At 31.9% G+C, this 16216-nt stretch overlaps 2 protein-coding genes across 3 annotated transcripts; both read left to right on the forward strand.

Annotated features, from left to right (window-relative positions):
• The first annotated feature begins 86 nt into the window (after positions 1-86).
• LOC109182830 lies at positions 87-13917 on the forward strand. Of its 2 annotated transcripts, XM_019333042.1 has the most exons (7): positions 87-485; positions 576-773; positions 999-1346; positions 1489-1656; positions 2026-2193; positions 2398-3018; positions 13907-13917. In XM_019333042.1, exons 1-5 carry the CDS (start codon positions 135-137, stop codon positions 2047-2049), a joined length of 1089 nt encoding a protein of 362 aa, XP_019188587.1. In that variant the 5' UTR covers positions 87-134; the 3' UTR covers positions 2050-2193; positions 2398-3018; positions 13907-13917. The 2 variants fall into 2 exon arrangements, with proteins under 2 accessions (XP_019188587.1, XP_019188585.1); XM_019333040.1 differs by lacking the exon at positions 13907-13917 and having other exon boundaries at positions 2398-3029.
• A 382-nt stretch (positions 13918-14299) lies between these two features.
• On the forward strand, positions 14300-15016 carry LOC109182648 (AT-rich interactive domain-containing protein 1-like). The gene has a single exon (XM_019332799.1). It carries the CDS (start codon positions 14300-14302, stop codon positions 15014-15016), a length of 717 nt encoding a protein of 238 aa, XP_019188344.1.
• The last annotated feature ends 1200 nt before the right edge of the window (positions 15017-16216 follow it).

Here is a 16216-nt window from a genome sequence, read left to right on the forward strand (position 1 = left end):
CCCGTTTGTTGCATTGGCTATTAACTAAGTTTGATGGTCGGTTGAGGACGTTTGACTTGGGTGGTAGAAGGTCCTTGCCTGTTTTTGAACGTGATGTTGAGTTGGTATTGGGTTTTCCACGTGGCCAGACTGAGATGGTGAAGCGGGATAGGGTGCATATTAGTAACCTGTTAAAACATTGGAGGGGGTTGTTTGGGCGGGTGAGACATACGGTTACTGCGTCCCTGATTGCAGACGAGGTTAGGGCCGAGGTTGATGGGGGCGACTGGTTCAAGAGACACTTCGCTATGTTGGTGGTCTCCACGTTGGTGTCGTGTATGACCAACAGGTATGCCAATCAGATGTATTTTGATTGTTTTGATGATGTCTTGCGCATCCATGAGTTAAATTGGTGCAAGCTTCTTTTGGATTCGTTGGTGGAAACTCATGATGCCTGGAAATCTGGTCGCCATCGATGCTTTGTTGGGCCTGCAGAGTTTGTCGCGGTATGCTCATTTGGTTTCTTTTGTTATCATTGTATTATTATTGTATTATTTGATTGTATTTGTGTCTTAGCTTGGTGTTTTCTGTTTCAGTTGTTTTATGTTGACCGCGTTGTGCCTTTTGAGCGTTCTGTGCCACGGTTGGTGCCTTCACTTGTGGGGTGGACAACTGAGTTGCTTTCTGCTCGTGAGCCTGCAGAGATTAGTGCGGGTGGCTTTGGGAGGGGGGTTGTTGAGCCTCCTATTCTTGGTGTTAATGTTGATGGTGATGGTGCTCAGTATGGTCCTAAGGTAATATTTGTGTTTATTTATTGTTAATGGTTTTGTACGTGTTAGTATTTGTCATGCTCACACACTTTGATTAGCTGCACATTTCTCCTAGTGGGTGTACAGGGTTTGTGTCAGTACGCACGCGCTTCTTTGTAATGGTGCACGCGAGTCTGATTCTCCTTTTAAAAATAGTGTTTGCACACAGCTTGATTTCTAATGTATTTTTTGTTTTCTGTGGTTGTTTAGACGTTTGAATGTGTGGTCGGTGAGGAGTTTGCTCTTCTATCTAGTTCTGTTGTTACTTTGTCTGAGCTCGTTAGGATGGTACGTGGTCGGAATGTGGGGTTTGAGCTTTGTCAACGAATGTATGCAACTATTCAGCCCAAGTTGCGTGATTTAGAGCAGGATTTGCGGACAATTTCTGAGCCTGATTGCTTGGATGATAATCCGTCTTTCAGCCTTGGATTAACCCAACTTTTTGGGAAGGATGGTTTGCATGGTAGGTACTCGGATACGATTGCGGCCGTTGTTACCAGCATAAATTCCGAGCATGCCACATCTTCAGAGCGTGGTCGGGTTTCTATTATGGATGCGGTAAGTGTGTAAATTTTTTTGTGGGGTGGTGTGTGCTCCCATGGGCTTAGTATGTGCACTGCAGCTTCTCGAGATGTTTGTATTTAGTATTTTCCAAGCTGTGGTATGGGGGATAATAATGTTATTTTTTGGTTTGTTGTAGGAGTTTGCTAATGAGCCCCCTCAAGACTGTGGTGTTGGAGGTTCGGTAATTGCGGCTGGGGTGGTGGATGATTCTAATAAAGGCAATGCATCTGCTGTTGAGATTGGTGGGTCAGGTTCGGGTGTTTGCCCTACCTCGGTGGGACTTGTATTTTCTACCCCGGTTAAGGTTTGTTACTTTGCTTTTATGTTTATAACTGTGTGGTGAATATATTGTAGATTAGGGGTGGTTCAGTGGATATGTGCATGCCATTTCGTTTTTCTACGTGTGTGCTATCATTAGTCTTTAACTGTGCCTTGTAGTTTTGTTGCTATGTAATTGGGTAGATATATTTCTCATGGTGTGCTTGTATGGCTGTTGGGCGGTTGTTGTGTTACTGTACTAGTGTTATATTTGGTGAGTGTTTAAACTTTATTCTCGAATGGTGTGCTCTCCCGTGGGTTTAGCTTGTGCACGACAGCTTCTCCAGATGCTTGTATTCAGTATTTTCTGACCTGTTGTTTGAGCCTAATAATGTTGGTTTTTGGTTTGTTGTAGGAGTTTGTTAATGAGCCCCTTTAAGATTGTGGCGTGGGAGATTCGGGAGTTGTGCCTGGGGTGGTGGATGATGCTAATAAAGGCAATTGCTCTGCTGTTGAGGTTGGTGGTTCAGGTTTGGGTGTTTGCCCTACTTCAGCAGGCCTTGCATTTTCTACCCCGGTTGAGGTTCGGTTGTTTGCCTTTATGTTCGTAACTGTGTGGGTGATATATGTGGAATCTGGTGTGTGCTTGTGGGTCATTTAACGTGTGTTTTGTCTTTTATGAGACAATTAATTATTCTATGGTCTGGGGTGTGTGCTGTCATGTGTGTGTTCACGTGCATGGTAGCGGTGGGTTCATTGATCCCCTGCGTTGTTTGTTTGTTGGCAGGAGTTTTTAAATGTTGGTGTGGTTCGTGAGGCAGCACTTTCCGAGGGCCCGGGTTGTGCGGTCCCGGTTCATCAACGCAGTAACCGTATGTCTCACCCGCCCAAACAACCCCCTCCAATGTTTTAACAGGTTACTAATATGCACCCTATCCCGCTTCACCATCTCAGTCTGGCCACGTGGAAAACCCAATACCAACTCAACATCACGTTCAAAAACAGGCAAGGACCTTCCACCACCCAAGTCAAACGTCCTCGACCGACCATCAAACTTAGTTAATATCCAATGCAACAAACGGGGAGGGCACTCGGTGACTTGGAAATCCAACAAAGACCCAAACCCCAAACTCCTAATAGCATCCTTCTGCCGCGTTGACAGGTCCACTAGCGCATCAACAAGCACACTAGCCTGTGCCCGAATCTTAACAGCAGGCAAATCGGAATTAGATTGGACAGATTGGAGTTTTTTGCTTTGGGGCTGCTTTTGTCTAAACTAAACATGTTGTAATCTCACCTTTCAAAATAGTCAATAGATACATTACTTTAGCTATTTATTATAGTTAGTTTCTTTGCCTTAGTCTTTACAAAGTTGTATGAAACATTTCATTTTGGTAGTGATGATGAAGTCTTTTAATATATTGATCGAATTTTCTTTGATTGCATTATGGTAAAAATTTAAATTTTTACCAATACAATATCTATAGTTACAATAGTATAATATCGATTAGTGAGAAAAAAATGTATTACAAAAGTTAATATTTAATGAGAAGTAACAATATATACAAAATTAGTAAAATAATATTTGATATTAAATTATAATTTTTAGTGATGGGCAAAATCTAATATAATGAGGAAAATTTTTGTTAGTAAATAGTAATATTATTGACGTGATTTTTTTATCATTACAAGAATATAATTTGAGGAAATTATGTTAGTGAGTAATTGTATTAGCGACGAGATTTTTAGTCACAAAAAGAACGTTTTAGTGAGAGTAAATATACTATCACTATATGCTTATTAATGATGATATCATACCCCGTCACTATTTGTTTTTATCATCGAAAGAAATGACGACGAAAGAAATAACGACGGGTGGTGATAGTAAATTTCCAGTCATTAAAAGTCTTTTATGATGATTTTTTTTTTAATTTTTTAGTGACGATTTTACTTCTCACTAATGAACAATTTTCTTGTAGTGAATTGTCAAATTCTAAAGAAGACTTCAGTTAGAAAATTATATAGACATTGTCAATTCATTCTAAACTTACAGGTAATTGTTTTCTTTGTTCATTTATTATAATTTTTCATCGCATATTTCCTTCCATATCTTTTTGAAATAATTAAAGTTTTTCTATATTTGTGTTCATCCCATATACATTGAGCAACAAATTTTAAATACCATAATTCACCTCCTTTTCAAACTAGTTTTAGATCTTCATGTTTTTTTTTTTTTTTTAAATTTCCTGTTTTTTTTTTTTTTTTTTTTTTTTGCCTTTCCATAATTATATATATATATATATATATATATATATATATATATATATATATATATATATATATATATATATATAACATAAAGTCCCTTACTTCAATCTAAAATTGATTATAAAATTGGATGATAATTTACTTTGACTTCAACGGGGACCAAAATTCGAGAAACGAGAATAGATGGTATATATTCTCTATTGGGGACAAAGATACTCATCTCTACACAACACCATCCTTGATTTATATGTATGTGTGTGTATAATATTTGTATATGAATACATGATGTGTTGACGTTTTATAATTGTGGATTTGTGTTCCTATTTACATAAACACAATTTTCATTTTGTATTTGGCCTTTCCGTTGTCATTGAGGATTCGAAGAAAATTTATTTATTTATTTATTTTTTACTTTTTTTTTTATATATAATTGTACTAGTTTGGTTAAGGCTGACAGAGTACGGAGATTCTCCATTCCCAAAAATTCTCCATGGGGGCATGGATGGGGAAAATTTTCCAATCGTGATGGAAATGAGGTTGGGAAATAGGATATGGAGTTTTAGGGATGGAAATTAGAAGGATACTCCCAGTTTCTACACCATAATGTTGACCTCTATATTTAAAAATGAATATTTCTTTGCTTTCGGAATGAAATTAGTTTTTTATTTTTTTTTTTATTTTAGTGTACTTAGACTTGAGGTTATGTTTCAAAGATCATTAATGTTTTTAATTTTTTGAAATAGGAATTAGATTGTCCTTCATATGGAGAATCTAACTTGAACAAATTGTAAATATGAAAATTTCATTAAATTCTAAAAGATAGAATCCTAACCTCTATCATTATTCTTAAACCGAAATTGACAAAAAAATTGACAATCATATTTCCCTATTTTTATTGTTTTAGAAGTCCTAATAGGAAAAGAAGTGAATGTTACAAATTTCGCTGAACTATTGAGTCATCGTGATTTATTTCTCCCAAATGCTCTGTCAGACCAGAATGTGGGGAGCCCTTTGAGTTGGGGATTCAACCTTTTAGGAGAAGTGAATGTTACAAATTTGAAACTTCAATTAGTCCTTCTAATAAGAAAAGATGTGAATGTAATAAATTTAAAACTTCAATTCAATTGCATTAGTGTTATGTACGAAAATGAAAACTTTTGTGAAATTTTAAGATTTAGTAAATTAGTAATTCCAATTCATTTGTGAATTTCATAAAGATTTCGATAAAATTGAAGGACTGAAGTTAGGAAGTTTCGTTTTCGAATCCATTCAAAGAAGGAAATACTTGAGATATTATTCAAACCGTTGAGGTATTTCTAAATTTTCATAGATATTGTTTTTTATTATTATTTTTTGTTTCAAATTTACTTGTATATTAATTATATTATATTTAGAGAGTGGGTTGAAATTGTAAAAATCTAGAGAAAATAATATTGAATTGCAAATGTGATGATATAGCACTAGGGTCCACTTCAAAAAGTGGGAGAGTATTTTAAGGATGCGGATAATGTAATGTAAACAAAAATGTATCAACTTTCAATTATGCATGTATAAGATTCAAACTCTCACTTTTAATTTTTGACTATAGTATGTAGCATTTACAATTTTTCCAATAATGCATCCAACGTTTAAAATAGCTTTGATTTATATTTTTTCCAATAATGCATATGCAACATTTAAAATAGCATCGCAAAGATATGAAGGTTCACACACAACCAAGTAATAGGTTCAAATTATTTTAATTTTGGGTTCATTTAAAAATTTAAAAAATGATTTCCGGAAATTATTTTGTAGATTTTCTAATATTTAGTTACCCAACAGAATATAAATTCAACGAACAAAAAATACATTTTGTGAACAAAGGAAAAAATTTATATTTTGGCACAAAATATCTTTATAGATTTTTTAATCTAAATATGTTTCTCACACATCTCTCATGTTTGGCTCTCTTTTTTCCCGGTATTTTAGGCTTGACTCTCTTTTTCCTCCTCGTACACGTTTCGCCCAGTCTCCCTTTCTCTTTCACATTCAACTCTCTCTCTCTCTCTCTCTCTCTCTCTTATGTTTCTCTTTATCCCTCTCTTAAGCACAACTCTCCCATACTCCAATCTTCTCAATCACCACAGCTATCGCCTCACTCTTCATTGGAGTCAATTAAGTTCAAGTACGTACATATATATCATCTATTTTCTTTAGTTTCATTTATATATTCAAATCTAATTTTTTTTGGAATATGTATTTATTTGTTTGATTTTCTACCTTCGATTCTTCATTAGTTTTGAATATTTTAAAAGTTTCTAGCATTTGATTCTATATGCACAAATGGAAGAAATTGGATTTCTTCAGCTCAGGTTAGAGTTACAAAATCAAACTCCTGAACAACACTCTGTATACATTTATATCATAATAATTTAGTCCTCGTATGCACAAAAATATAGTATTACAACAAAACACATTATAACCTATGACATTCTAATTTAAAGTAAGTAAAATATAAAAATAAAAGAAAAGAAAAAAACTAGTGCTACTTCTACCACAATGTCTAGGCTAAAAATATATATTATTGTTTTATTTAAATAGTAATAGTTGTTATATATTGTTGTTTCTATTATTATTTAACAGCTAGCTTAGAAAGTACTAATTAAAAAGTCAAAATTATTATTATGAATAATCAAAATTAAAGAGTTACTTGATATATATAAACTTTAATTTAATTTTAACAATTACTCCGTAGAATTTTGCTGTTGTTGTCATTATTGTTATTAGTATTATTCTTAAATAAAGTATTTAAATAGCCATTTTAGAGCTCAAGAACAAGAGAAATGAGACTGAATATATTTAAAACTGTCAAATTCTAAAGAAGATTAGAAAATTATATATACATTGTTAATTCCAATTCATTCTAAACTTACAGGTAATTTTTTTCTTTGTCCATTTATTTTAATTTTTCATCGCATATTTCCTTCCATATCTTTATGAAATAATTAAAGTTTTTCTATAATTGTGTTGGTCCCCTGGCCTACACATTGAGCAACAAATTTAAATACCATACTTCACCTCCTTATCAAATTAGTTTTAGATCTTCATGTTTCTTTTCCATTTGATCTTAAAAATTATTTTTCTTTTTCTATTTTGTTTTCCTTTTCAATAAAATTAAAAAATATATATATAAATTAAGATCCTTTAATCTAAAATTGATTGTATAATAGGGATGACAATTTACTTCGACTTCAACGGGGACCAAAATTCCGGGAACGAGAATAGATTGTATATATTTCCTATTGGGGACACTCATCTCTACCCCGCACCATCCTTGACTTATATGTATGTGTGTGTAATTTGTATTTGGATATATGATGTGTTGACGTTTTATAATTGTGAATTTGTATTCTTATTTACATGAACACTATTTGCATTTTGTGTTTGGCCTTTCCATTGTCATTGCGAATATCATTAAAGTTTTTAATTTGTTGAAATAAGAATTACATTGCCCTTTATATGGTAATATGGAGAATCGAACTTGAACAAATTCTAAGTATAAAAATTTCATTAAATTCTAAAAGTTAGAACCTAACCTCTGTCATTATTTTTAAACCTAAATTGACAAAAAAAAAAAAAAAAAAAAAAAAAAAAAAAAAAAAAAAACGACAATCAAATTGCCATATTTTTTATTGTCTTATTAGAAGCCCTAATAGGAAAAGATGTGAATGTTACAAATTTGAAACTTCAATTCATACTTCTAATAGGAACGTTACAAACTTCAATTTGTTGATGTACTTTCTAATTTTTCATAGATTTTTTTTTTTTTTTTTTTTTGGTTTCAAATTTACTTCTATATTATATTCTATTATATTTAGATTTAGATATTTAGATTGTGAGTTGAAATTGTAAAAATGTTGAGAAAATAATATTGAATTGCAAATGTGATAAGGTAATATAAACAAAAGTGTATCAACTTTTAATTATGCGTGTACAAGATTCAAACTGTCACTTTTAATTTTTTTACTAATGTAGCGTTTACAATTTTTCCAATAATGCATCCACTGTTTAAAATAGCTTTGATTTATAATTTTTCCAATAATGCATATGCAACGTTTAGAATAGCATCAAAGATATGAATTGCCCACACAACCAAGTAATATCTTAAAATTATTTTAATTTTGGGTTCATTTAAAAATTTAAAAAATGCCAAGACCTTAGCTTGTGGTCTAATGGCACCAAAGTTGCACACCCATATGGGAGGGTGTGGGTTTGAGCTTTAGTGGAGGCGGCATTGACTTTTTGTGACAAAATATCTTTATAGATTTTGTACGTACTCTAAAGATGTTTCTCACGTAACTCTCATGCTTGACTTTCTCTTTCCCCCCTATTTCAGGCTTGACTCTCTTTTTCCTCCTCTTACACGATTGGCTCATTCTCCCTCTCTCATATTCAACTTTATCTCTCTCTCCATCTTTTAAGCGCAACTCTCCCATACTCTGATCTTCTCAATCGTCACATCTATCGCTTCACTCTTCGTTAGAGTCAATTAAGTTCAAGTATGTACTTATCTTCTATATTTTCTTTATTTATATTTTTATATTCAAATCTAACCAATTTTTTTAGATATGGATTTATTTGTTTGATTTTCTACCTTCGATTCTTCATTTATTTTGAGTATTTTAAAAGTTTCGAGTATTTGATTCTATACGCATAAACCGAAGAAATTGGATTTCTTCAGCTCAGGTTATAGCTACAAATCTAACTCTCAAACACTCTATAAACATTTATATCACAATAATATATTTAGTACTCGTATGCACAAAAATAGTATTACAACAAAACACATTATAAACTATGACATTCTAACTTAAAAAAAAAAAAAAAAACTAGTGCTACTTGACGAAAAGGTCTAGGCTAAAAATATAAATTATTGTTTTATTTTAGTCTAAAAATATAAATTATAATAGTTGTTGTTGTTATTTAACAGCTAGAATTCCTAGAAAGTACTAATTAAAAAAGTCAAAATTATTGTGAATTATCAAAATTAAAAAGTTACTTGATATATATAAACTTTAATTTAATTTTAACAATTACTCCGTAGAATTTTGTTGTTGTCGTATTAGTATTATTATTTTGAAACAAAGTATTTAAATAGCCATTTTACAGGGCGTTTGGTTGGATTGAGGGAATTATGTGGGAAAGGAATTGTAATTCCGTGGTAGATGAATTACTAGGAATAAAGTGAGAATTTAAATTTCAGTGTTTGGTTTACAGGAATATAATTACTGGGAATTTCAATTCCAATGTTTGGTATACATGATAATTGAAAGGGAATAAGTAGTATAAAGTAAAAAATGTCCATTGTTGTTGTTAGGCATTAATTTTAGGTTAAAAAAGGAAGGGGTAATTTTGACTCATCACTATCTTTTTTTTCTTCTTAAAATCCCAAGAATTAAAATACCGGGGGGGCGGGGGGTGGGGGGGTGGGGGGATACATGAGATTTTAATTCCATGAAAATGGGTGAATTGCAATTCCTTCCAACCAAACTACGGAATTTAATGGTCTTTGAATTTAGGTGGGAATTATGTGGGAAGGTAATTTAAAATCCCCCCAACCAAACGCCCTGTTAGAGTTCAAGAACAAGAGAACGTAACTGAGACTGAATATAATTAAAATTGTCAAATTCTAAAAAAGACTTTAGTTAGAAAATTATATAGACATTGTCAATTCATTCTAAACTTAGAGTTAATTTTTTTGTCCATTTATTTTAATTTTTCATCGCATATTTCCTTCTATATCTTTATGAAATAATTAAAGTTTTTCTATATTTGTGTTCATCCCCTACACATTGAGCAACAAATTTTAAATACCATAATTCACCTCCTTTTCAAACTAGTTTTTTTTTTTTTTTTTTTTTTTTTTTTAAAGACCCTTTTCAAACTAGTTTTAGATCTTCATGTTTCTTTTCCATTTGATCTTAAAATTCCATTTTCTTCTTCTGTTTTGTTTTCCTTTTCAAAAAAAATAAAAATAAAAAATCCTTCAATCTAAAATTGCTTGTAATAAAATAGCAATGACAATTTACTTCGACTCTAACGGGGACCAAAATTCGGAGAACAAGAATAGATTCTATCTATTCCCTATTGGGGACAACCCAACAAGGATACTCCTCTCTACCTAACACCATCCTTGACTTGTGTGTGTGTGTGTATGTGTATAAAATTTGTATTTGGATTTATGATGTTTAGATGTTTAACAATTGTGGATTTGTGTTCTTATTTACATGAACACTCTTTGCATTCTGTATTTGGCATTTCCATTGTCATTGAGGATTCGAAGAAAATTTAACTATTTTAAGTTTTTAAAAAATTGTAATAGTTTGACTAAGGCTGATTGAGTATAGAGAATCTCCAATATTCTCAAAACTTCTCCATGGGGGCATGGATGGGAAAGATTTCCAATCCTGATGAAAATGGGGATGGGAAATTGGATGGAGTTTTAGGGATATAAATGAAGATTATACTCTCTGTCTTCGTGTCATCCTATTGACCTTCATATTGAAAATTGAATATTTCTTCTTTTTTTTTTTTGGAATGAAATTAGTTTGTTTTAGTGTACTTTGACTGGAGGTTGCATTTCAAAGATTATTAAGGTTTTTAATTTGTTGAAATAGGAATTAGATTGCCCTTCGTATGGAGAATCGAACTTGAACAAATTGTAAGTATCAAAATTTTATTAAATTCTGAAAAATAGAATCCTAACCTAGCTCTATCATTATTCTTAAACCTAAGGTGACCAAAAAAAAAAAATTGGCAATCAAATTTCCCTCTTTTTTTTTTTTTTTTTTTTTTGGTGGTTTTAGAAGTCCTAATTGGAAAAGATGTGAATGTTACAATAAATTTGAAACTTCAATTCATTCATCTTTCTAAAGGAAAAGATGTGAATGTTACACATTTAAAATTTCAATTTAATTGTATTAGTGTTATCTAACGAAAATGAAAATATTTTGTGAAATTTTACGATTTAGTAATTTCAATTTATTTGTGAGTTTCATAAAGATTTCAATAAAATTGAAGGAGTGAAGTAGGAAGTTTCGTCTTCGAATTGATTCATACAAGGAAACAATTGAGATATTATTCAAACCGTTGAGGTACTTTCTAATTTTTCATAGATATTGTTTTTTATTATTTTTTTTTGTTTCAAATTTTTTTTTTGAAAGTTTTTTTGTTTCAAATTTACTTGTATATTATATTATATTTAGAGAGTGGGTTGAAATTGTAAAAATCTAGAGAAAATAATATTGAATTGCATTTTCCAAAAAAAATTATTTGAATTGCAAATGTGATGATATAGCACTGGGGCCCACTTCAAAAAGGATGCGGATAATGTAATGTAAACAAAAGTGTACCAACTTTCAATTATGCACGTATAAGATTCAAACTCTCACTTTTAATTTTTGACTATAGTATGTAGCATTTACAATTTTTCCAATAATGCATCCAACGTTTAAAATAGCTTTGATTTATAATTTTTCCAATAATGCATATGCAACGTTTAAAATAGCAATGCAAAGATATGAAGGTTCCCACACAACCAAGTTATAGGTTAAAATTATTTTAATTTTGGGTTCATTTAAAAATTTAGAAAATGATTTCTAGAAATTCTTTTGTAGATTTTCTAATATTTAGTTATCCAACGGAATATAAATTCAACGAATGGAAAATACATTTTGTGAACAAAGGAAAAAATTTGTATTTTGGCACAAAATATCTTTATAGATTTTTTAATCTAAATATGTACGTTTCTCACATGTCTCTCATGCTTGGCTCTCTCTTTTCCCGGTATTTAAGGATTAGCTTGACTCTCTTTTTCTTCCTTCTACACGTTTCGCTCCGCCTCCCTTTCTCTCTCACATTCAACTTTATCTCTCTCTCTCTCTCTCCCCCCCCCCCCCTCCTCTCTCCCCCTCTCTCTTATGTTTCTCGTTATCCCTCTCTTAAGCACAACTCTCACATACTCCAATCTTCTCAATCGTCACAACTATCGCCTCACTCTTCATTGGCCGAGTCAATTAAGTTCAAGTACGTACATATCATCTATTTTCTTTAGTTTCATTTATATATTCAAATTATTATTTTTTGGATATGGATTTATTTGTTTGATTTTCTACCTTCGATTCTTCATTTGTTTTGAGTATTTTTAAAGTTTCGAGCATTTGATTCTATACGCATAAATCAAAGAAATTGAATTTCTTCAGCTCAGATTAGAGCTACACAATCTAACTCTCAGACACTTTGTACGCATTTAATTTAGATGAAAACAATTTAGTACTCGTATGCACAAAAACAGTATTACAACAAAACATATTATAAACTATGACATTCTAAAAAAAAAAAAGTGCTACTTGACTAAAATGTCTAGGCTAAAAATATAAAGTATTGTTTTATCTCAATAATAATAGTTGTTATTGTTGTTGTTATTATTATTTAACAGCTAGAAAGTACTAATTAAAAAGTCAAAATTATTATGAATTATTAAAATTAAAAAGTTACTTGATATTTATATAAACTTTAATTTAATTTTAACATTACTCCGTAGAATTTTGTTGTTGTTGTTGTTGTTGTCATTGTTGTATTAGTATTATTTTGAAACAAATTAGTATTTAAATAGCCATTATTTTAGAGTTCAGGGACAAGCGAACCGAGACTGAATATAATTAAAATTGTCAAATTCTAAAAAGGACTTTAGTTAGAAAACTATATAGACATTTGTCAATTCATTCTAAACTTACCGGTTATTATTTTTTTTTTTTGTCCATTTATTTTAATTTTTCATCGCATATTTCCTTCTATAACTTTATGAAATAATTAAAGTTTTTCTATATTTGTGTTCATCCCCTACACATTGAGCAACAAATGTTAAATACCATAATTCACCTCCTTTTTAAACTAGTTTTAGATCTTCATGATGTATCGTTTCCATTTGATCTTAAAATTCCATTGTCTTCTTCTGTTTGGTGTTCCTTTTCCACAGAAAAAAAAAAAAAATCCTTCAATCTAAAATTGATTGTAAAATACCAATGACAATTTACTTCGCCTCCAACGGAAACCAAAATTCGGGGAACAAGAATAGATTCTATCTATTCCCTATTGGGGACAACCGGACAAGGATACTCCTCTCTTCCTAAGTAACCTAACACCATCCTTGACTTATATGTGTGTGTATAAAATTTGTATTTGGATATATGATGTTTAGACGTTTTATAATTGTGGATTTGTGTTCTTATTTACATGAACACTCTTTGCATTCTGTATTTGGCATTTCCATTGTCGTTGAGGATTCAAAGAAAATTTAACTACTTTTTTTTTTTTTTAAATTGTAATAGTTTGACTAAGGCTGACTGAGTATGGAGAATCTCCATTATTTCAAAAAATTCTGGGGGGGGGGGGGGGGGGGGGGCATGGATGGGGATAGATTTCCAATCTGGATGGAAATGGGGATGGGAAATAGGATGGAGTTTTAGGGATAGAAATGAGGATTATACTCTGTCTTCGCGCCATCCTGTTGACCTCCATATTGAAAATTGGATATTTCTTTTCCTTAGCTTTGGAATGAAATTAGTTTGTGTTAGTGTACTTTGAGTTGAGGTTACATTTCGAAGATTATTAAGGTTTTTAATTTGTTGAAATAGGAATTAGATTGCCCTTCATATGGAAAATCGAACTTCAATTCATTCATCCTTCTAATAGGAAAATATGTGAATGTTACACATTTAAAACTTCAATTCTTTTTTTTGAAAGCTTTAAAACTTCAATTCAATTGTATTAGTTTATCTAACAAAAATGAATTTTATTTGTGAAATTTTACGATTTAGTAATTTCAATTGATTTGTTAGTTTCATAAAGATTTCAATAAAATTGGAGGAGTGAAGAAGAAACTATTGAGACATTATTCAAACCATTGAATTGAAGTACTTTCTAATTTTTCATAGATATTATTTTTTATTATTTTTTAATTTGTTTTAAATTTACTTGTATGTGTTAAGTTGTTTCATACTTTTTTTTTTATTATTATTCTAAAAAGAATACTAGAGATTCAGAATCCGAATTTTAGTGAATTCCCTTTTCTTGCATTTGTGATTATTTAGATTTTGCTAATTATTATTTAAAAAAAAAAAAAAAAAAAAAAAAACTGGAGATAGGGATGTGTAATTTTTGCAGTTGACCATTTATAGAAATGTTACTGATACTTCTAATACTTCATTTTGTTAGGAAGGCTAAAAGTTTAAAGGGGAATGAATATATAGATCAGATTTTTGTATTTGAGCAAAAAGAGAAAAAAAGTAGTTTTCAATTTTTTTGTATTCCCTGTTATTATATTCTTCATCTACATTTCTAACAATAAGTTCATGGTTGATAATCTGGTAAAGAATTGAAGAATGGTGAAGGGCAAAGTCCGCAAGGAAGCGTCAAAGGAGCCAAGAAAATGGGTGGATTACATCCAGGATGAGAGTGAGAAGAAGGCAGTTCCAATATTAGCCGGCCGGTTTCAGGCGGAGTTGCCGGAGTGGATTGGTCCACCCAAGAAAGGTGATCAAGAAACAGAATTAAAATGGTTGGGTACGCAGATATGGCCAATCAAGAATGAGTCGTCTGATACAACTACAGAAGAAGAAGAAGAAGAAGAAGATGATGTGGGAATTATTGGAAAAGGGAGAGCTGAAGAGTTGTGCGACTGCGAGTCTCGTGGATCTGTTGAATGTGTTAGAAGGCATGTAAATGATGAAAGGATAAAGCTGCAGTCTGAACTGGGATCGGCGTTTTGGGAATGGAATTTTGATGGGATGGGAGAAGAAGTTTCGAATCAATGGACTCTAGAGGAGCAGAATAAGTTTGAGTCAATCGTGAAAATGAAGCCATTATTATTATCTCAAGGTGGAAAAGGGTTTTTGAAGGCTGCCATGGCCGCTTTGCCCTCCCACAACACCCAAAGCATCATCAGTTACTACTTCAATGTTTATCTGCCACGGAGAATCGCCCAGGAAACCAGGAGGTCAGATAATAAAACGGCCAATAATACCGACGACGAGGATGAGACTAAGGAGGCAACAAATTCCAAGACTAGTCGTCGGAAGAAAAGGCGTATCATATCTTGAATTGATAGGGCGCGGCGAGGATGAATCTGCAACGTAACTCGATCCATATGATCTCTGCTTTCATGAATTTGCTTTGTGAGTCTTGCATGCAAACTGCAAACTATTTGTTTTCTTGTTTTGGATGATGTTTGAATTGGCTTCTTATCTGCTGTATAGTATCAGTAAAGCACCTTCCTTCTGCGTACTTGTTGCTTCATTCATTATTTCCAAATCAGGATTGAAAATGAGTGACTAAATTAATTGTGGTACAAAAGTAGATATGATTTACCCTACAAATAATCTATAAAAAAATATGTTGTTGAGCCCAAACCCCATGACTCCATCGTGAATTGGCCACTTCTTCTAGACAATTAGAAGTAGTAGTAGACCCTGTCCTCATGGCCTTCACATTACAGCCTTTGCACTCACCCTGTTGAACTAAAACTTTCCTAACACCTGAACCCGTTCTTGACCTTGGCCCTACAGGCTCCAACCATTGTTAGTTTGATCGTAGGATGCTCCAAAACAAATTAAAATCTTCCCTATGTTGATTTTTAGAATAGTGAAAAAGTAGGGTTTCTTTTCTAATGAGATGACGCATTGTTCAAAGATTGATCTTTTCTCATGCTATTTATGTTTTTCTTGTGGGGCCTAGAATGTGAGAGAAAATGGAAAACAACAGAGCATTTCTGCCTGTGGAGCACAAGTATCTATAAAGTTTTTCAGTTTTTTTTTTTTTTTTAAATTGTTGTCAGCCCTTTTTTCCTTTTTTTTTTCCTCACTTTTTTATTGACATCCTCTCTCTTTCCTAATGGCACTTCAAAAACAGTGAAAAAACAAGATCTGATGAGGATGCTCTAAGCTGACCGCCTTCCTAAGGGCAAATTATATTGTGGACTGCGGTCCATAATCCATTATGGACCGAGTTTCTAAATGACGTCGTTTTGTTTAATAAAAAGAAACGGCACCTGTTTCGCGCCGTTCCGCAAAAAGTGACTCTTGTTATTCAGTTTCATTTTGTATACACTGCAGTTTCATTTCAATATAACTACATTTCATTCGATATTTATACATGCAAATATATGAAAATGTTATTTAATTTTATATTATATACACTATAGTTTCATTAAAACACAATTACATTATCATTTCGATATAACTACAGTTTCATTGCACAATATACACTCAAATATGTAAAATGTTATTCAGTTTCATTTTATA

The sequence above is a fragment of the Ipomoea nil genome, unplaced genomic scaffold (genome assembly GCF_001879475.1).
Source record: "Ipomoea nil cultivar Tokyo-kokei standard unplaced genomic scaffold, Asagao_1.1 scaffold1074, whole genome shotgun sequence".
Taxonomy (NCBI): domain Eukaryota; kingdom Viridiplantae; phylum Streptophyta; class Magnoliopsida; order Solanales; family Convolvulaceae; genus Ipomoea; species Ipomoea nil.

What these genes read in the sequence shown, in the direction of transcription:
- LOC109182648 (XM_019332799.1), top strand. Translation starts at nt 14,300, where the DNA reads ATGGTGAAGGGCAAAGTCCGCAAGGAAGCGTCAAAGGAGCCAAGAAAA.
- LOC109182830 (XM_019333042.1), top strand. Translation starts at nt 135, where the DNA reads ATGGTGAAGCGGGATAGGGTGCATATTAGTAACCTGTTAAAACATTGG. An exon ending in GTGCTCAGTATGGTCCTAAG is followed by an intron (nt 774 to 998) that starts GTAATATTTGTG and finishes GTGGTTGTTTAG; the next exon opens with ACGTTTGAATGTGTGGTCGG. An exon ending in GGGTTTCTATTATGGATGCG is followed by an intron (nt 1,347 to 1,488) that starts GTAAGTGTGTAA and finishes GGTTTGTTGTAG; the next exon opens with GAGTTTGCTAATGAGCCCCC.